General features: G+C 36.3%; 1 protein-coding gene and 1 long non-coding RNA gene across 3 annotated transcripts in view; one reads left to right on the top strand and one right to left on the bottom strand.

Moving 5' to 3' along the window:
* EDIL3 (EGF like repeats and discoidin domains 3) overlaps positions 1 to 11,346 on the bottom strand; it is a 416,261-nt gene extending 404,915 nt beyond the window's left edge. Inside the window, exon 1 of one of the 2 annotated variants that reach the window (XM_079143471.1) lies at positions 10,798 to 11,346. In XM_079143471.1, coding sequence (XP_078999597.1) covers positions 10,798 to 10,864 — 67 coding nt within the window. In that variant the 5' untranslated portion in view covers positions 10,865 to 11,346. The remainder of the gene's footprint in view (positions 1 to 10,797) is intronic. The other variant, XM_079143470.1, reaches the window with a different exon arrangement.
* Positions 11,232 to 22,082, top strand: part of LOC306663113 — a 29,506-nt gene continuing 18,655 nt past the window's right edge. The window contains exons 1-2 of the long non-coding RNA XR_013764357.1: positions 11,232 to 11,371; positions 15,906 to 16,012. This is a non-coding gene — a long non-coding RNA (uncharacterized lncRNA). The remainder of the gene's footprint in view (positions 11,372 to 15,905; positions 16,013 to 22,082) is intronic.

Genomic DNA, 22,082 nt, shown 5'->3' with positions numbered 1-22,082 from the left:
AGAATTAAGGCCACTCATCAAACATATTAGGCATTCTCAATAACCAGTACGTATGCTGACCTCAAAATACATAGAGGCCCATCCAAAGAGGATAAAGTAGGTCAGGGCACAACTGCAGAAACCTTGCAATCCCCCAGCTGAGCTTTAAATTTAGAAGGGATCCTTCTGTGGATTTGGGGCTTTTCTCTCTAATTGTGCTACATTGAAAATATTCCTGGATTTGGATCTATAAGACCTAGTTTAGAGTGCTGATAGCATATCCTATTCTTAGTCTGAATCCTCATCTGTCAGTGGGGATAATAACCCCTTAGGATGTTGTGAAGTTTAAAAGAGCTGCTGTATAAGAACACACAATGCATCACTGTAAGTTGAGATTTATCAAATATTATTATGAGTTTAATGTGTCACAGGCTATAGGACAAAGACTGTGGAAGAGAAGAGTGCCTGGGACAAGGCTCTGTCACTCATTAGGCTCTAAGTGGAACCAGCTCTCCTCCAGGTCACCCTTTATCCTGCAGCCTTCTGAATTAGATGGTTTTCTCTCCCTTAACCTCTAGATTTGAAGGTCCCTGTTCCTCAATGTGTGCCACTTCCAGAACATTCTTAACGTTCTTTTACCTTCCTCTCAAAAACACCTAGATTTCATTTATGTCATATCTCTCTACTCCCCACATGCCTGCTTAAAATAATGGCCTCTGATCTCAGTACCCCATTCCCTCATCACTTGGAGGTTTCTATTCCTGGTACAGTCGTTCTTCTCCAACACTTTCCCTAGTATGACTTTTTTTTTTTTTTTTTTTTTTGCGGGGGGGGGTGTGATTTTAATACTCACAGAGATGATTTTCCCAACACCTGGCCATCCAATGTCGTCACTCTTTTTTTATAATCATTTTATCTTCTATCTTCCCTCAGCCATAATTTCTATGGTAATACAGCCCAATTTATATTGCCCAAATTATGATTACAGTGCAATTACTGCAACATCTCCATAATGTCAGCCCATCACTTCCTATCATTCTAATTCATTCCCTTTAGCATTTCAATTCAATTCAAGCTTTCGGTCAAGCCCCGTTAAGACTTCCAATCTACGGATTCTACTGTCTTTGACAGAATGCCAGTTGTTTTAGTGTCAGGGAAAGGAAAAGAATTTTGGAAAAAGTACCTTAGTTTGGGCTTTAATAAGGCAGAAAAAGTGAATTCATTTGGTCACTGTATAAAAAATGGATTAAAACAATGGATAAATCCATACATGGACAACTACAGAGACCAGGGAGGGGAAAATAAAGAAATAATGATCGGAAATCAGAGCGGTGACAAAGAGTGGATTCAGCTGAGAATGAAGGGTAAGGAAAAATAAAAAACAGAAAATTCTAGTAAGAAGTGGAAAGTCTGAGACGTTCAAAGTGCTTATAGCTGAGTAAATTCATGTAGTCAGAAATTCTAATGAATAATACTGCCAGAAGAAAATAGGGAAGGGAATCATTAGTGTTGGGAAATTCCAGGAAATTTATATCAGAATGTTAAAAAATCACAAGCATTAATAATTATGTATAATTACCTCAAATTTTAAGGGGACAAATGATAAAGAAGAAATAAGGCTCTGAGGCCAGAAGTGAAGGATGTCATGAAGGTTAGTAATGGGATCCAAAAAGGAAAGGAAGGATTATATGCCAGTAGTCAGAAAGAAAGTGTTAATGTTGGATAGAGAAGCTCTTTGGAATCATTTTTGAAAAAAACTAGTATACCAATCCCTCCTTCTCACCTGATGATTTCAAGAACTCAGAAGAAAGCACAACTTATAATTACATCAAACAAAGCAGCACAGCAGAAAAGAGTAAACAAATGCACTGAAATGAGAACACGTAGATTTAGACTCAGACTCTATTAGATCTTTGAATTCCAGGGTATGTGTCTATTTTGAATCTTGCATTCCTTATCTGTGAAATCATATTAAGAACTACTTCTCTACTTCTGTTCCCTAAAGGAAAGGTGCAAAGACGCTTCTCAAATTTTTACTATCATTTTATTATTTTAAGGGATATAGACAATGAAGCACATGGAAGTCCAATTCAACTCTTAAACACAAATGCATAGAGGAAGGGATTAATGAGGATGAAGTCATGTTAGTTGATAGGGTTTTCATTATTTTGTAAAACATTTAGTTAATAGTTGTTTTAAGATAAACTTTAGTTTTGTTTCGATAGTTCAAATAAACCAGAAAGCATAATTTTCTACTTGATGTGGCTTGAAACCATTTGTTGCCTTTGTTTGGTTAATATTTCTTATAAGTTTATGTAGAAATAAAATTAAATGAGGATGGAATATAAGGCAAATTAAATACTTTAAGTGCAGAAATAAAAACCTTGTTAACCTCTAAAATCACTGTGTATTATATTATGTAACTGAAAATTACAGAGAAAGTATGCTCTTACACACCATATTGAACAGCAAAGGAACAATTTAGGAGTGGCAAAATCCTAAAATGCCAATTGCATGATAAAAATAACATTAAAAAGATTTTGAAGAAAATTTGCTTCCAATCATTTCCCAAGTGCTTCTCTTCTTTCAACTCCCTTAGTATTCTCACTAGTGATGTGTTCTGACAGACACACCAAGTCTTGCTGAACAAAATCAGCATACTCCTTCATTTCTGAATGTGAAAAGTGCTAAGACACCCTATCAACTTAAATTTTAAATTTCAAATAATTTGAAAATTCAAATGATTTTCCCCTTCCAAAATAATTAGCAGTTAAATAGCGGTTGAATGTAATCTGTGTTTCACAATAATGATGCTATTTAACAAGATCTCTCCATTATATACAGGATGTGTCACTGCTTGAGACAGAGTGTCATTTAGTTTGTAAGAGGAGAGATTCTAGATTTGAATTTGATTCTAATGCACAAGCTACTTTGTAGTTCTGTGATCTTGAAAGTTATTAAATATCTCCATATCTCCATTTTCTCATTCATTTGTCAATCATAATAGTACCCTCCTGGTAGAACTAGAGATGAAAATGAGAACAGTGAAACATACAGTATGTACTTAGCACAAGCTTGACTTATTTACTGTACTTAAGAAAGCTTTCAGAATGAATGTCTCTTGTTACTTTGTCTAGCAAGACACTTATGCTGACATGGTGTCAAGCTTCAAGTAAAAGAAGGCAAAAGAAAAACAAGATTATACCTGAAAATGATTGATTTTAAGTCAAAATTAAAGTTAGGCAAAAATGTCAGAAACTTGTACCTAACAAAATGAATGTATCATTTTTAAAAGTAGTTTTTCTTTTAATTGAAGATTAATGGCAAACAAAAAGCACTTTATATCCTACCTATACTTTAATATTAAACATATTTATCAATACTCTTGCAAAAGCATTTAGGAATACTTTCAAAGTAGGTTCTTTCTACAATAGAGATAGTAAGATATGGTTATGTAAGAAAGTGATAAACAAAGCTCTTAAATTCCTTAAACTGCTTTTGACCTATTTCTTAATATATAAAAAGCATACTGCTATTTAAAATGTGCAAGTACTTCCTAAAGAACATTGATGTGTGTGTAGGGGTGGATTGTTCTACTCATTTCAGCATATATTAACTATTTGGGTTTTTGCCACTGTTGTTTGGTTTTACTGTTTGTTTTGCCTAGCACTATGTTAAGCCTTGGCTCTGTAAAAAGCACAACATATGAAACTAGAACTTGAAATGTAAATATCAAAGCTTTATGGATGGTGAGTAGAAAAAGTTAGGTTCATAATACATAAGTTAATCTATAGGAAGAAAAAGATAAACACAAGCAAGAAAAGTGATTTGCATAAAATTAGAGTAAAGTAGCACTTAGAAAAATGTGATGGGAGAGGGTAACATGGATATCAGGACAGGCAGAAGAGGTAAAGCTACAGGTGAAAGGTTGCTCTAGATTAGAGGTTGGCATTTGTTCATTTTATTTCAAATAAAATTATTCCCCAATATTTCCACTTGACTATTCTGAATTGTCTGCTCAAGGGTCATGAGCCCACATTACCTCAGCTAACCTTTGGTGTTAGTAGACTCTAAATGGTCATCCAGACTTAAGTACAAGAAGGGACTTAAAGGATTATTTTGTATTTTCAAAATAAACTACTTTGTCAAATGTCACGCATAAACCCTAAGGAATGCATGGTGGGCTAAATCCACTTAAAGATTACCTTCAAATCAAGCACATTATCATCTAACAAGAGAGTAGGATCTTGGCCTTCCTATTTATAAAATATTATATGATATTAAATTACTTTAAAATAGAGGAATCAGTTTGATATAGATCTGTTTTAGAAAAGGAAAAAAATAAAGCTAAGTAAATCTTCTTTCTCCATAGTAACAATCACATTCTAAAGAGCTTTAGTGCTTATAACACCTTCACCTAGTTTCTTGTGCTTAAATCTTCCATTCCACCTCATGCACCATAAATCTTCTGTTGAACAAATCTTACAGTCACTATCACTACAATAATGCATATTTTTAAAAACAAAAGAGAAGTGTGTTGTCTTCTAAAATATAACCAAATAATTGCACAGCTTCTCATCTGATTTCTGAGGTGTACCTCTTTTCTAAAAACTAAATTCAAACTTCATTTCATTTCATACATTGGAAGAAAAAATAAAAGTGTATACTATCTTCACTGGCATGATGGGAAAATAAAGTAGCTAAAAATTAATTTCTCAGATTTCTAACTCTTCTATCATAAAACAGGTTTTCAAGTTTAAATATTTTTGATAAAATCTTTTCTCAGTAAGATTATTGCCTTGGTACTCAATCATAATGAACATATTGCAGAGAGACTTTCTCTAGGATGCAAGAGTAATATTGGCATCAATTCTCTCAAAGAGGGATACCTTTAAGCCTGTATACTCTCCACATATACCACACAGTGCAGGCAGTAGGTCCTTACAAGACCCTTCCCATTCTTCTCCAGGGGACTATAAAGTGTTACTTGTCCTCTTTGTCCAACAGCTGGCATGTTTTATTGCTCTAATTAAGCCTGATCTATTATTTCTCATACATTTAATTTTCTGGACACGGTTTATAGACAGTGCAAAAATGTGGAAACCAAGATAAATAGAATTTTCTCTAATACATAATCAAAACCTAAATGTGACATCTATTTCAGGTGGTCAGGAGTTTTTCATACTTTCTTCTATATTCTCAACTACGTGTTTTATGGAAGAAGTTGTAAGGTAAGTGATTTCTGCACTGTAGCATGGAACTAAATTACTGCCCAACTGATAACTTTAGTGAGGGCACTATGAGCAAATCAAAGTATGAAACTCTTGAGTTGCTCCTTAGTTCAGATCTCAATTTATTTTTATTTATAAATCTCAAATGTAGTAGGTGGGCCTTAAATTATAATCTTATTTTTTTTTCTACCAAGAAGAAAAAAACTGCAAATTTCACAATGGTTTATAGATTTACAAGCTTTGAATAATAACAGAATATCATATAATTTTTATATTGAATGTGCCCTAGTTACTATTTAGTGGGAAAAAGGAAGAGAGGGAAAAAGAGAGAGGGGTTTTGTTTTTATTTTTGTTTTTAATTTCAGGAGGATGTTTAACACAGACAGGAGGCTTCCAGTGGAAACAAGTCATTTGGCATATCAGTGACTGTCTTAAAACCAGAGCTGGGCACATTGGCACACGCCCATAACCCCAAGGGTTCGGGAGGCTAAGGCAAAAGGATCAAAAGTTCAAAGCCAGTCTCATCAACTTGGCAAGGGAGGCTCTAAGCAACTTAGCATGACTCTGTCTCAAAATAAAAAATAAATAAATAAAAAAGGGCTGAGGATATAGCTCAGTGGTTAAGCACCCACGTGTTCAATCCCTGGTAGAAGACAAAACGAAATGAGAAAACTCCCAGCAAGGGTGCAATTGTGAATATACTCACATCAGCAGATGCAAGAACTAGTGTTGATGAGGGTCAATTAAAAACAAAATGATTTCAAGTCACTGATAGATGCTGATACACAATAGACATATATATAATCCACATTTAGTATGTATGGATTAATCACTGGCTCAAATTGATAATAACAAAGATTTATTTATCACATCATTTAATCTCTTTTGGTGATATGACTCACATTATTTCAAAACCTGCCCTCTCCAGGAAATACACTTTACCACTACAACAGAAAAGAACACATATAAGCACTGATCTTTTGCATTGAGGTAGATGTGTACAAAAATATAGCTGAACCTTAAGAGTAGGTATGGACAGTGAGGTTAGAAAATATGCTAGAAATTTAAGTCATAATTTTTTACCACAATACCTGATAGATTTATTTGCTCATCCTTCAGGAGACCCCTGAAAATAAGAGTTAAACCTATGTTGAACTTTGGCTATGGCAGAGCAATTCTTTTTCAACTTAAAATTCTATGGTAAAGGCAGTAGGTCCTTAAAAGACCCTTCCTCTCCTTTTCCAGGGGCACTGAAAACTCATACATCAGTTTCTTAGAAAGTGTAAAGTCATTTTATGTGAATTTGCAGATTAGCACTTACTCTCTACTTCTTTATACTTCTTATTTTTTCCATCTTTCTTTAAAAGATCTCTATTGAATATCCTGACACCTGCTGGTGAGGGCATGGTTAATTCCAGTATTGTTCCCTTCAACAACTCTCTAAAATCAAAGATTTTAAAAATTTTACAGATAGTTTCAGTGTCAATTAAGCAGTAATTTATTCAGTTTAAATATTTATAGTACTTAATTAATATCTATCATAGGAAACCATGAGAAATACTTTAATAATTGCTCCACTTGTGCAGCTATTTGACTGTCCATAAATGCATGTTTTCTTTGATTAACCAAAAATATTACAATCATAACATGAGCTATGATAAAAGAACAAAAACAAGAATAAATGTGTTAAGCATCTTCTTTTAAACACAAATAAGAATTGACTAATAAGAATGGTTTGACTTTGATTTCCTATCTTTTTGTCATAATAATGTCAGTTTTCAAACTACTTAGCAAATAAAAAGTTAACTGATTAGCTGTGATAGAAGCCATATTACTTACATAACTGTAAAATTTGCTATTTTTTACTCAGTAACTTCTCATTATGATTTACTTCTGGCTTGAACTGAGTTCTGAAGCCTGCACACTTTTTTTTTGCAAGGATACAATAAAACTACTACATCATAAATCATAATCAAAGTCCCTGCACCTGCGAGTGTGTGCAGCAAACAACAAATAAGAGAATTACTTTCTTAGGCTTTAAGAAACTTAAACAAGACAGTTTCTAAAGAACTAAACACAAATACAGTCCATACCTTATTTAAAACTCTTCAAAGGATGAAACATCTAAGAATACATAATCTAATTTTAAAAACTGATTTAAAAATCAAGAAATTTAAGAGTTTTCAGTACTAATGTAGCTGCTAAAAACTATGAAACATATTTTGTAATGGTACTGAATAATTATGCTATTTTATTTTAGTCACATATATTTATTCCTTTATGTTGCTGTAATTTTGTAAGAAGGAAAAAATCATATGTATTCAGAAAGAAAAGCAAACTTTATTAAAATATTTACTTGAAACATCCTAGATCCTGAATAAATGATTATGTCAACATTAATCTGAAGATAATTGATAAAAATACAACAGAGTTTTAATTTAAGGAAGTGTTCAGAAGTGCAATATATTTGCCTCTTTGGGGATGTCTCTGCAACTTCAAGACCACTTAAGGAAGAATAGACCACTTTGATTTTTTCACCATTTTTTTATTATAAGTATTTTTCCAAAATCATATAAGTTTAGAACAAAATACATTTCAAGTCTAAGGAAACATCACAGAAATAATCAGAAAACTCTTTCAGGACTAAAGGGAAAACTTATATTGTACCATGGCAGTATAAGGCATAGCCAGGATTTTGCATCACTGACAAACTACTTCAGCAGTATACTTCATTTTCACATTATTCTCAATTTAACATTTCAAAATTATTTTTAAGCATTTCAGCTTGAGTCTGAAATTAGTATTTATTGTTAAAGTACAAAGTTAGAGGTCATGTTCATTAGGTAATGAAGGCAGGAATGTGTAATAATAACAAAAAACAAAAAATTGTTATTTCAGCATAATACTGCTATATTAATAATAGAAGTATAGTATTGTAGGAGTAAAATTGTTGTTATTAATTTATCCTCATGTAGAATTAACTAAAAATCACCATTAATTAAAAACAGAAATGCAATGTCAATGATTCATAGTATTTAGGACATGTCTAGACATTTTTAGATACTGCCATTTGCTTAAAGACTTCAGCACAAAACTGCATGCAGGCAGTGAGGGACAGATTGCATAAGATGTCACGTGATTGCTGCAACTGTATGCATGTTATTGAATTTTTTAAAGCAACCCATAATGATGAATAATTTAAGAGTTAATAAAATATTCAGTCTGACTGATCCATTGGTTTAATTTTAAAATAAAGACAACTAATAAAAGGGGTTACATATCCTTATCAAATCCCATGCATTAATGCACGTATATCACAACCTACATAGAAGGAAACACCAATCCCTATAAAGCATTAAATACATTAGCTATATGACATGGTGTGTTTGTGGAGGAACATTCTCAATATAAGCACTGGCTTCAATAAGTTTGCCCAAAGTTTAATTGTTTTGAGCTTTCAGGCAGGCTGTACTCTGCCTTCTGCAGAGCTGAGAGAGGAAGGTTCAAGCTTTTACAGAAAGAGCTGGAGTAAAATGGCCCGTTTCTTTCTTAAAGTCCTCTTTTCCTCTGCCCCAGACAGGCTGAAAAAAGAAATCTGAAGAATATGGAGTATAAGGCTGCCCCAGCACTATCTAGGAGAACCAAAATGGAAAGCTTTGCTTTACTGATAGAGTAAGTTGTGCCCTCAGCGTGGGTATCTTTAGCAGATAGAGTTCCCAGCAGCGGGATTCGCCTTGCCCCAGGGCTCCTGCCACCGGACCTGGCGAAGCAAGAGCGACCACACATGCTAAATGCACTTTCTCCACTTCGGTCTCCGCCGCTCTCCACATCTGAGTGGGAACAGATGGTGGAGGCAGTGGCTGGGTGTAGATGCATGTGAGTGGGTGAATGTGTGTTCGTGTTTGGGTGGGAACAGAGGCGGGGAAGGAAGGAGGAGAGGGGAGTGCCTGCAGTTCTTCCCTTTCCCTTCCTGCTAAGGGATCAAAGTGCAAAAGGAATCCAGACAGGAAATAAAGGAAAAATAAAGGCAATGAGGGCACTATCTTTTCCTTATCGCTGGGGACTCATCCGAGCACCTACGGAACCATTTCCATTCTTTAACCTTCAGTGGAGTGGCTGTCGCTGCCTGATAACTAGAAGGACACTTTGGTAAACACAGGCTAGGCAAACACCTACACACACACCCACGGGCCGGGAAAAATAGCCACGTTCTCGGGGAGGGAAGGAGACCAAGCCAAGGCGCGGCCATGGATCTCTACGGTTGGGGATGACAGGGCATCTGGCCAGTAACATCCGACTTCTTGGACAAAACAGTCGCCCAAGAGTCTATCCTCTGAAAAAGACAGATGAGTGCAAGGACGGATGGTTTAGAATATTCATGCAGTGTCTAATCTCAAATGAATTCCAGTCAACGCATTTTTAAATCCAAATACCTTTTTTTTTTTCCAGAAGCACAGCGTTTTAAAACCCAGTAGTGTACTCGGCTCTCCACTTGAAGCTGTCTGCAGAGGATTCTATTACCCGCGGATCCCTTTGAAGGGGCCTCCCGTACCCGTGAGCGCAGGAGGGGAACAGCACCCCAATACGACCCTTAGAGTCCCCGCCGCTTCACTAAGCGCCTTCCCGACGCCTATGCAGCCCCTGCCATTGGCGAGACCCAGGTCTGGACCAAGATTAGCATTGACCAGCTACATCTCTCAGAGGACCTGAAAAGTCACCGAAACATCTCCGAAGGAGACTCTTCGAAGTCCTGAATATTTTTTAAGGGCTGTTTTGTTTCCTATCTTTCTTTCTTTTCTTTTCTGTCCTTTTTTTCTCCCCTCACCCCCCATGCAAGTCATGGAAAGAGCGACCGACCAGCTCTTGGAACTTTTCTGCTCCTGGGCTGGGGCGCGAAGGTTGACTATTACCAAGAGTTAAGCTCCTACCTAGAGGTAGTACAGAGCAAAGCTCCAGGCCCCAGGGGGTTAGAAGAGAGGCGGGTTGTTGTAGTCAGCGCCAAGCGTCAGGGAGGAGGAGGCGAGAGAAAGCCCGTGACCTACTAGACCCCTCTCCTCCTCACTGGTGGCCAAAACTCCCAGCGCCGGTTTCGGGTTTACAAATGTCTCAGCTTGGGCCTTGTGCCAGAGCACCGCACGCCAAGGGCCAACTGCCCTGCGGTTCTCCAGCCTCTTCCCGCATCAACTAGACGACGCCCTGGCGCCCTTGTCTCCCGGGCTTGGGCCCCCACGAAAGCCCCGCCCGGCGTTCACATCCAGAATCGTGGGCACTTGCTGGTGAAGGATCGCTGGGCGACCCAGTAGCAGGATCTCGGGTGCCGGGGAATGCCGTCACCCTCCGGCTACCTTTGCCCCTCCGTCTTCCTCTTTCCTAGATCGCATCTTTCTTCCTATTCAGCCCGGAGCACTCTGCTCAGACTTTGGTAGCACTTTTCCGGGGCACCCAGGGCGCGCCGCCTCCTCCGCGCCGCCCGCGGCGCTCGCCACCGGTGGCACGCACCGAGGACAGCCCGCGGGCCCCTGCGCAGCATTTCCCAAGGGACTCCCCTCCCGTCCCGCATCCAGCGATCCCGGCCCCACCGTCTCACCTTTGCCGAACTGGGGGACACCGAGGCTGAGCCCAACCAAGAGCCAGGTGAAAACCGAGCGCTTCATGATCCGTTCTTCCGGACGTGACCCTGGCTGGTCAGGGGTCGTCGCGGAGGGCAGTGAAGCGGAGGTGGCACCGCAGGTCAGCAGTAGACTCCACCCCTGTTAGAGAATTCAGGAAGATGTCTTCTTCCCGCAGCGCTTTCTTAAACAAATTCTTGGAGAGGGCGAGAAAGAGTGGTGGCCACCAAGAGGAACGTTTCCTCCCCTTTGCCTGCGCTCCGACGCGCGGAGGTGGGTGAGCTCCCGGGAAGAGCTGGCGGGCTCTGCCCTCTGCTGCGGGTGGGTCCTGGCCAAGGCTTGGCGGGCGGGGCGCGGACTCTAGTGGTGGCTCCGGGTCTCCCGCGCGGGCGGGCGGACCCGTGAGCAGAGGAGAAGACAGTGCGCTTAGCTCGCGCTGTTAACGCCGCCGCGGCTGCGGGGCTTCTGACTTGGAGAACAATGAAGCGTGAGCTGGAGGGGAGCGAGCCGGCGGCCGGGAGCGCAGTGTGTACAAACAGAGGCGGCGTGCGTGTGAGCCTGAGCCTGGCAGGCGCGCTCCCCGCTCCCTAGGCGCCTGCCCGCCCCCACCCCCTCTCTTATTCCCTCCCGCGTTCTCCCCCCTTCTCCTTCTCTCTCACTCTCTCTCTCTCCTTCCCTCCTCCCCCTCTGAGGTGGCTCCTTCTGCTGGAAGAGAAAAGGGAGACAGCCGCAGCCACACCCTGGCACCTGCCACCACTTCCGAAGTTCCTACATCATTACCTGTACCTTCTCCACACACGCTGGGTACTCAGGGGTTAAGGGAAGCACCTTTGGTGTCTGAGAGTCTCTTGGTTTCCAGCATTGGCTTTATAATTAACCACGTAAAGGATCCCCCTGAACTTCCTTTCTCAATATAGCCCGGGAAAATAAGTAGTTCTTGGGGCACAAAGCTTCGTGAGAGACCAAACCCTGCAAAGTGAATTGTCCTGGCCCGAATTTCTCAGGAAGTGCAACTTAGTCAGCAGCCAGGCTCTAATCAGCTAAGACAGGGCAGCTCTGCTGCACTGACTACATTTCAGTTACTCTAGGGCTGAGGAGAAAGGGTTGTGGACTCATCTGTTCTCAGGGGCAAACGGATGAAAGCAAATAGAAGACATACATTCCATACAACTTGTTAAGTAGGACATCTGTTTTAGATAATCAATAGTGGTACAAATTTGGGGTCCGTGCAAGAAAATAGAAGGCAAGGACACATTCTTGAAACATCACTTAGGTGGATCAAATTTCACTGCTACCCACCAAAACTAAAATGGACTAGGTTTTGCAGTGAAAGTGATTGAACCAAAAATACAGCCTCTGGCTTACAATTGTGATTTCTCTGTTTTGGGTTAGAATGATTGCTTACTGTACATGGCTTCAATTCCAGTAGTTGCAGGTACCAAAATGAAACAACTCTTTTTTTTTTTTTTTTTTCCTTCCTGGAGAAGGAGTGAAGGAGAAAGAGAGAGGGGTAGGGGGACACACACCCATATTGAAGGAAATAGTCTCCATGGCAAGAAATGGAAAGGAAATTTTACCAAGCAAAGGATAACCTAGGGATATTAGCCAGAAACCATCTTCATTTTCTTCCTTGAGTCCTTTGAATTTCAATTTCTGCCTTTCTTTTGGAATTTGAAGTGAGATCATCCATGCAAGGGTGGTGGAAATGGATAGAAAAGTAATACCAAGTACTGCTAGGGAGGAGTAGAGATACTGTATCACAGGCAAATAAACAAAAACAATAAAAAAGAAAAGAAAAAACCTTTTCAGAAATAGGTTTGTGACGATCTCATGAAGGATAGGAAGGTGAAACACATTTTTTAAAAAAGTCATTTACTTACTGTCTGTTGTTATGCTTATAACCACAGATGTTAGAATGAGGCAGGATTGTCCAGAGTTGTAGGAAAACACTTTCAAACAATCAAATTTCAACTTTCTGGCACATCATTTTTGCTGAGATCAGTAAATATGCTTTCTGTCATCCTGTGGCGTGTACATCATAAAGTATTTCTTTGTTTTTGAAATGAGATGTCTAATATTAGTTTTAAGGTATTATTTCTAAATAATAGTACTAAATTCTGAAAATGTAAAATTAGAAAACAGTCTCTGTGTGATGAGATATTCAGTACAAGAATGGGTTAAGAGTCTTGTTCAGTCTCCTGTTTTATTCCTTATTTCCACTTTTATGTTAATATATTACCTTAATAAGCATGTTAGGAAGCTAAATAATTTTTGGCAACTGTATACATTACTAAACATTTATCTTTCTTTTAATTTAAAGAAGGGTTTTTAAAAACTCCAGTGGGCATAAAACTACATTAAAATGCACATTCTATACCCAAATAACTGGAGTCATGACAGTAAATGCCATTCTTTATTACCAGGTACACAGTATGTGAAAGTTGATGCCAGTTTAGTACCTCTCCTTCTTAAGTCTCATTTTCAATTAAAAAATGTTATATAGACTTACACCCAGGCAGCATATGTGGTTAGGCCTCTTTTTACCCACTTATTGATAATGACCCTCTATTATTTAGTATTTCATCTTGAAAATCCCAGGCACTTTCCGTAACTTACATTTATCCAATTCATTTCACTTTTACTGAGCTCACATATAGCCCCTTCAAATGTTAAATGTAAGAAATATTAAAAGACCACACATATTTAATTATAAAAGAAAGGAAAACGCTAAAAAGATTAAAATCTATTATGAATCTTTTACATCACATAAAGTACTAAGGAACCTTTACTAATCACATATGATCCAGCCTACAGTTTTATAGCTTCTCCAAATATGTGCCTAAAGTGTTAAAAATGAATCTATACATCACTTGACAACACTTCACAAATTGTTTTCTGCAGGCTCCTTTTCTCCAAGATGTTAATAGGTTTCTGGAAAAATAACAATGTTCCATGGTCAAATAATTTTGGGCAACATTGCACATTAAAGCACCTTCTGGGAGATACATGGTGAATTTAGCATATTAAATACTCTAAAGGTCTTGTGGTTAAGAAATGTCTAAGAGTATTTAATCCAGCATTTTGCAAACATCTCTTTTTTTATTATGCTAAACTTTTGCTCAGAACACCTGTTAACACTTTGTAGCTTAAGTGTTGTAGGAAAAATAACTTGAAAACACTTCTTTAAAGCAAAATTAAGTAGCAGAAAAATAAAAAAGAGACTGAAGAAGTTTACTGGATTTCTCTCCAAAATGAATGGTTTTATTTCCCCCAAATTCATATATTTAACCCTAAATCCACAATGTGAAGACATCTGAAGGTGAAGTTTTAAGGAAACAATTGTGTCTGGGAAATGAAGTCCTTAAGAATAAGATTACTGCCCTTTTAAGAAAAGGCTCCAGAGAGATGATCTCCCTCTGTTCTCTCCCATTTGAGGACACAATTAGAAGACAGACATCTATGAAACAGGAATCAAGCACTCACCAGACGCTGAATATTCTAGTACCCTGATTTTGGATTCCCCAGTCTCCAGAATGGTTGAAAATATATGTTGTTCAAACCACCCTTTCTATTATAATCTGCTATAGCAGCCCAAACTTACTAAGGCAGTTTTTCTCTCTTTTTTTTTTTATGCAACTTTTTTCTTTGTTTTTAAATTATTTATTTTTTATGTGGTGCTAAAGATCAAACCCAGTGCCTCACATGTGCTAGGAAAGCAGTCTCCCACTGAGCCAAAACCCCAGCCCACTGAGGCAGTATATATGAATTATTATTATTGACAGGGAGTTTGGATTCTGGAGCAAACCTGGATTCAGGTATACCTTGAATTCAGGACATACTTGAATTGGAACACTCTTTCTATCCCTTATCTCAATTAAAGTCAATTGCCAAGGCTCAGTATTAACCTCTGTAAATTAGAGTTAATAGTATTACAAAACTCATAGGGTTAAATTGTGGTGAATGAAAGTGCCTCGCCCAGTAATAGCAGAAATGGTGATGGATGATAGATGATGGAGGATAATGATGATTAGAAAACTTTAGTCATACCCAGAATTCTAAAAGAATTTTCCTTAATAACTACTTATCTTCACTTCCCATTTTGTACTCCTCTCGGATTATCTGGACATTTTGAAACCTGTCTTTCTTTTTGGCAAGTCACAAAAAACACTAAATGCACTATTTCTTATCATCTCTGTCATTATTGACCTATGGTTTATATTTGAAGTATGCCCCAAAAGCTTATGTGTGAGACAATGCAAGAAAGTTTAGAGGTGAAATGACTGGGTTATGAGAGTTTTAACCTAATCAGTGCATAAATTCCATGATTGAGATTAACTGTGGTGGCATGTGACTGAAGGAGGTAGTCACTGAGGGTGTACCTTTGGGGTATATATTTTGTCCCTATGAGCAAGAGCTGCCTCTGCTTCCAAAATTTCATGTCCTTAGCTGCTGTCCTCTATCATACCCTTCTGCCCTGATGTTCTGCCTCATCTTGGACCCAGAGCAATGGAACAGATTGAGACCTTTGAAGCCCCAAGTAAACCCTACTCCTTCTAAAATTATTCTTCTCAGGTCTTTTGGTCACAGCAACAAAAAGGTTGACTAAAACATTGACTATAAATGAGATATAGATAAAATCTTAGATTATTTGATCAGATTACACTCAGTACTACTATTAATTCAGCCAAGAACAACTGAATCTCTGACCTATAAAACTATAAGGTAATACACGGGTGTTATTTTTAAATGCCAAGTTTGTGGTCCTTTGTTTTGCAACGATGGAAACTATTACAGTAGATCACTGTTATCCTTCTTTTTCTTTATTCTTTTTTTTTTTTTTTTTTTTTTTTTTTTTAGCGAAAAGGATAACACATAGAGTGGAAAAGTTAATTGCTTAAGTTAGTGTTAGAGCTAAGACTTGAATCTAAGCAATCTAAATTCTTAGCCCACTACACCATATTTTGCTTCCACCTATTATGGGGAGTTCACTGTATGATAAATTATACATTTTTACAAATATTGCTCTCCTAAATAATCCCCCAAGCAACTTTCTGGGGTAAATGTTCTTACTATTTCCATTTAACAGCTGAGGAAACCAAGCATCAAAACATTTTAGTGTTTGGCCCAAGATCAAAGAGGCCATGAGAGATGCAGACAAAATCCAGTATCTGACACCTTGTATGATTCCAGGAGGTATGTTTATAGACATTATCTTCTAATGCCTGTTTAGACAGTGGTCTAACTTTATATATTTAGATTTTTAATTTAAGTAGCTAAAATTGTAACTGTCAATTTTTTTATTGTAAACAAATGGGATGCATGTTGTTTCTCTGTACATGGAGTAAAGGCATACCATTTGTGTAATCATAAATTTACATAGGGTAATGTTGTTTGATTCATTCTGTTATTTTTCCCTTCCCCTCCACCCCTCCCACCCCTCCCACCTCTCTTTTCCCTCTATACAGTCCTTCCTTCCTCCATTCTTGCCCCACTCCCACCCCCCGTAACTATCAATTTTTAGTATACTCTGCATCTCTTGACTTTCTTGATTTGTTGTTTTAGAATATATTTTGCTTGAATGTAGAGCTCTAAGTGCATTTTTTAATTCTTCAAAATATTTGCATAACTCATAACACTTTTTTTACTCCTCCCACAAAAACCAAGCTAATTCTTCCAACATAGCTCATACTGTTATTCCTACCTGAAAGGCCCCTTATGAAGCCTACTAGCTGAATTCCCATCTCCCCTGAAGACCTAACCAAATTATTCCAACACCACAGAACCATTATTTCTTAGAATTACTGGTGCTTTTCACTCTTCTTTGGTTGTTTGGTTCATATTAATATTATCTTTCAAAGGAATTATAAATGACTCCTGCTATTTAGATAATTGCAAGCCTGAGACATAGCTGAGTGTTATGTTAAACTTCTTTAGTCTCTCTTCTATGAACACTAGGGGAAATTAATCTTTAAGACCACAAGTTTTATACTAAATCTCTGGTTCCCAGTTTTCTCCTGCTGTATTCCCAGATGAATGTTGCTTCCAGAGAATGTGCAAGGTTTTTGAGCAAGAGGCCACATTTGACTCCACTTTCTGACCCTGATTAGAGAAATTTCTGGTGCTTCTAATTCCTTCCCTCCATTTTCCTATTCAGCCCATTTCAATGACTCAGTTTTTTTCCTGAAATATTTTTGAATAATTGATATATGCACACAATGAAATTTCAGTAGTATTAAAGAGTGTACAAGGAGATAATATTTTCCCTTCTAAGGGTATTCTTTTCTTGCACAAGGTCATCTCCATCTCCAAGCCAAATGTCAGTAGATAGTTAGCTACTGCTACTATGTTATTTATGTATGTGTGTGCGTGCGCGCACACACACACACACACACACACACACAAATGCACACACTAATATATATATGTATGTACATAAGATGTGTATATGTATGCACATGTGCTTTTTAAAAAAAGTTACTAAATTATATAAACATGCAATCTGGCTTTTTTTCACAGAAATTCTCTCTCCAATATTGTATAGAAGGCTGCAAAATATTTGCGTAATGTCAAACCCTTTTGATGGGCATTTAAGTTATTTGCAATCTTTTAATATTACAAGCAATATTGCAGTGAAGTCATATTTTGCACTCAAGTGCAAGATGAACTCATTAGGAGAGACTGCTTGAAGTGGCATTTTGAGTTAAGGGTATGTGCATTTATAATTATGATAGAAGTCATTTAGAAAAGATGTGTAAGTTCGTTCTTCCATTTATTCTCCACCAGAAAGGTCTCTCTAAGCTTGACCACTGAAATATCTTAGCATTCTGATTGCATCAACCTGATGAAAATAACACTGCACAGTTTTTAATATCTCTTATTATTACTAGGTTTGAGCAATATTTCACATGTTTAAAGATAATTTATATTTTCTTTATGTGAATTGACATTTCATGTCTTTTGCTCTTTTTTATATTGGATTTCTGAACTTTTTCTTATTGATTGGTAGGAGCTCTGTATTTATAAAAGAAATTATTCCATTGTGTGTTATATTTATGTCAAAAATTTATCCAGCTTGTTTTTGTACTTTATAACTGTTTTGTCTGATTTTACTGTGCTAAAATGTATTATCTTTGGGTGATGAAATTTGTCCATCTTTGTTTTATGATTTCTAAGTTTTGTTCTTTTCTAACAGGCTGCCACTATTCAAGTTTATAAACATGTTGTCTTCTTTCTTATAGAAATTTTAATGAGTATTATGTTTTCATGAGTGTGGTTGCTATTCTTATCCACTTCAAATTTTTGTGTGAAGGGATGGTTTGGATCTTACTTATTTTCACCCCCCAAATGCCTGTTATACCAACACTACTTATTGAATAAATCTGTGTCTCTGGAATTGATATGACCACTCAGTCTCTTAGTCACTATATATTTGTCTTTTCTGCTGGCTTTAATAGACCATTCCACTGAGTTCATATGCCATTACCACACTCTTGTTTTAAAATGTTTTTGATAACTGCTAAGGTAAAATGCTCTCATACACTTCTTTTAAAAACTATTGCCTGACTTTATTGCATTTATTGTTCCCTATGTGAACTTTAGAATGAGTTTGTCTAGTTGAAAAAGGAAAATAAATGTATTTATAATATTAATATACCTATCTATGTATCCAAGTTTTCTGTTATATTCTTATTTGGTTTGTACTTAGATATTTTATATTTTTATATACATGCCTAAATGTACTTTTACCTTTTGGTAACTGGATCTTGTATGTATATAAAAATGCTATTCTCATGTATTTGTCTGTATGCGCATGAAGATCAAGCCCAGTCTCTTTATCAAAGTCGTTTTTTGTTTATATTAGTTTTTCAGGTGATTCTTTTGGATCTTCTGCAAAGGATTATGTCTTATGTAAATAACATTAGTTTTATCTTCCCTTTTCAGATTTTTATGCTTATTTCTTTTTCCTATCAAGTTGTTACAATGGGTATCACATGAATTCTAAATAAATGGACACACTTGATTTGTTCCTTACTGTAATGCAACCACTTCAGTGATCCATAATGGGTATGGCATATGGCGTCTTGTTCCTAGTCCAGTGCCATCACTAACAACATTTTCCATATATAAGAATTTGCTTGAACAACCCAAGCAAACAAACAAAAAAATGTAAGGAATAAAAACATTAATGTCAACTCAGAAAGAAATAAAATATTCATGAATGCTCAGTATAGAATAAAGGGGGAAGTCATATTTTTCTTTTTTTAATCAAAAAGAAAGAGAGGCTAGTATATACCTTTTAGGATTGGATATCCTAAATTTTGAGGTTGCACCTGATGGAAAATCATAACTCAGTTCTTCTTATTGGAAACAGAAGGAAAATAGTATCTTTCTGTATACTATAGCTGTATCTATTTGAATGTATAGTCATCTGGGGAAAATAATATTATGGCAGTTCAAAAAATATCTTGGACTGTTTTCCTTTTATCTAGTTTTTATTAGCATTGGTCACTTTCTTCCTCCATTTGTAACCTTGCTGAAAATTGAGTCAGAGATTTATTTAAATAAAACATACAAAACTTAAGCAGAGTAAGTGGATTAAATATGAAGCTAAATGAAGTCTAAAACAATTTGTCCTATCCATAAATGAATGCCAAAGATTATGAATGAATAAGATCCTCTTGGAGTTTCTTGGTTAAAAATGGGCTGCAATGTAAAAGATCTATCAATAAAAAATTTTGTCTTCATAATTACTGTTTTATAAAAATATAAGAAAATAGAAATGGTATATAGTTTATTACATGGTATTTTGTCTCAGCAACATAAAATATGGTTTGTTTCTTCAGCCATGGGAGACTAACATTTAATATTATATGTTTAATATTGACATAGTTTATTTTATTTCTGTCAGTAGGTAAATTTGTATTTCATAACTTTAAAAGTAATTAGAAATATTTCATTAAAGTAAAATATAATATCATGCATGTCACAGTACAGGTGTCTTAAATTATTATTGTATTAAAATATACGAAATATTTAATTAAATGTTTTAAATCTCTCTCTTTCTTTCTTCTTTTTTTCTTTCTTTTTCTTTTCCTTTATGAGATACTAAGGATTGAACCCAAGGGTGCTCTACCTTTGAGCTAGGTCCCTAGTCCTTTCTATTGTTTATTTTGAGATGGGGGTCTCACTAAGTTGCCCATGCTGAACTTAAACTTGCAATCCTCTTATCTCAGCCTCCTGAGTTGTCCATGTTTCTTTATAGACCATAATACCTACCTTAAAGTTAGATGGATGAAATAAGTATCAGTAAAAAAAATTTAAAAAATAAAAACATAATTTAAAAAAAAGTATCATGGTAAGGTGATGGATATGTTTATTGGCTTGATTTAATAATGTCATAATGTATAAATATATCAAAATATCACAATGAGATAACTTTATGCTTTTAAGAGTGATCAACACAAAAATAAGAAATTTGAACCAAGTTTATTGTTTATTTCTGTTTTTTTTTTATTTTTATTTTTATTTTTTTGTAAACAAATGGGATACATGTTGTTTCTCTGTTTGTACATGGCGTAAAGGCATACCATTTGTGTAATCATAAATTTACATAGAGTAATGTTGTTTGATTCATTCTGTTATTTTTTTCCTTCCCCCCACCCCTCCCACCCCTCTTATTTTGCTTTGTTTTGCTTTATTGTTGTTGCTTGGTATTGAACCCAGAGATTCATGTAAACATCTGTTCTATCATTGAGCTTATACACATAGCTACTGATTCTTTATAATGTTTTATAAGCACAACGACCTCATACTTTCTTGTTTTATTTAGTTTTCCCAGAGACTTTAATTCATAGGCAAACTTTCAATTTCAAAAACAAAATTGCAAAGCTTGTATTAAAAAGACAATGCTGCAAAATTTCATAATGGCTTAACTAAATTCCCAGAGATTTCAGAGATCTTGTTTTGATTGACATAATTTTTTGTCTTAATATTTATAGGGATGCCACTTAATTTACAAAATAATTTGTGATATGCCATATGATTCGATGGACATTTTAAACAAAAAAGTTTTAAGTTGTATAGTAAAAATCCATTATAGTGCAGACCTTTACTCATCCAAATGCCACCAAATTAAACTGAGAAAAATTAATTTCCTATTTAACTGAATTATCAGTTACCCTTAAATCATGAGGAATACATTCTTGAGTGTTTTCTGTAATTTAATGTAATGAGAAAATAAGCATGAATTTGAAAGACTTAGTTATAGATCAATCTGAAAAGATTTTGTAAATAATGAATTTGGAGTATCCCTTCATTGTTCAAATTGGAGATGAGTAAATTAAAAATACATCAAAATGGAAGTTAGGTATTGTATAAACTTTTAAAATACCTTTGTAGCTGGGCTTGTTGGTGCGTACTAATAATCTTAGTGACTCAGGAGGCATAGGCAGGAGGATTCCAAGTTTGAGGCCAGACTGGACATCTTAGAAAGACCCTGTCTCAAAACAATGAATAAAAAGTGTTGGGGATATAGCTCAGTTGTAGAGTGACCCTGGGGTCAATCTCCAACACTGCATAAATGAACAAACAAATAAATTTTAAAAATTTCCATTAGAATTACACGAATAAAATTTTTTTTTTCTATTCTTTCTGTATATAGGTAGAAGACAACATAATAGGGCAAGGAGTAAAAATGTTTCCTGTTGTGCCTTTGATGATCTCATTCAGCATCAGCTGAAAATATCCTTCTTTTAATATTTTCCTTTACCCTATTAAATGTGTCACTCTGGGCTATAGCCTGAGCCAGTGACTCAGTTCTGTCCAGGACTATGCCTTGGACAATATAAATTGAGAATACCAGGAATTTTCTACACAAAAGAGCCGTGGTTTTGGTAACAAGTGCAGAGTCTTCTGATTCACAACTTTTAGCCAGTTAGCTTTAAATAAAGTAAGGTGCTAGGCCTGTAACTTTAATATTTTTTTAACCACAGCAAAATGTTTCATTTTTACATTTGTTTTGTATTCTACTGTATTTATACTTTATTGTTATTGTATTTCTTTTAGCTTTTTAATTTTTAATTTTTTTTTTCCAGTGCAGGGGGGCAATTTTATGAATTCTCTCCATACCTTACATTCCTGACAAGGAAGATGGATAGCCATTTTGCTTCTACTTAGTTCTGTAAAATCCCTGTTAATATTTCAAGACTGATCTCCTGTTTTAGTCTCAGATGGCACCTTTGCCCCCAAACAAGGTCTTGTGGAG

Source organism: Sciurus vulgaris (assembly GCF_902686455.1).
Source record: "Sciurus vulgaris genome assembly, chromosome: 6".
Taxonomy (NCBI): domain Eukaryota; kingdom Metazoa; phylum Chordata; class Mammalia; order Rodentia; family Sciuridae; genus Sciurus; species Sciurus vulgaris.
Note: the sequence above shows the minus strand (reverse complement) of the source record. Positions and strands in the feature narration are given on the sequence as shown.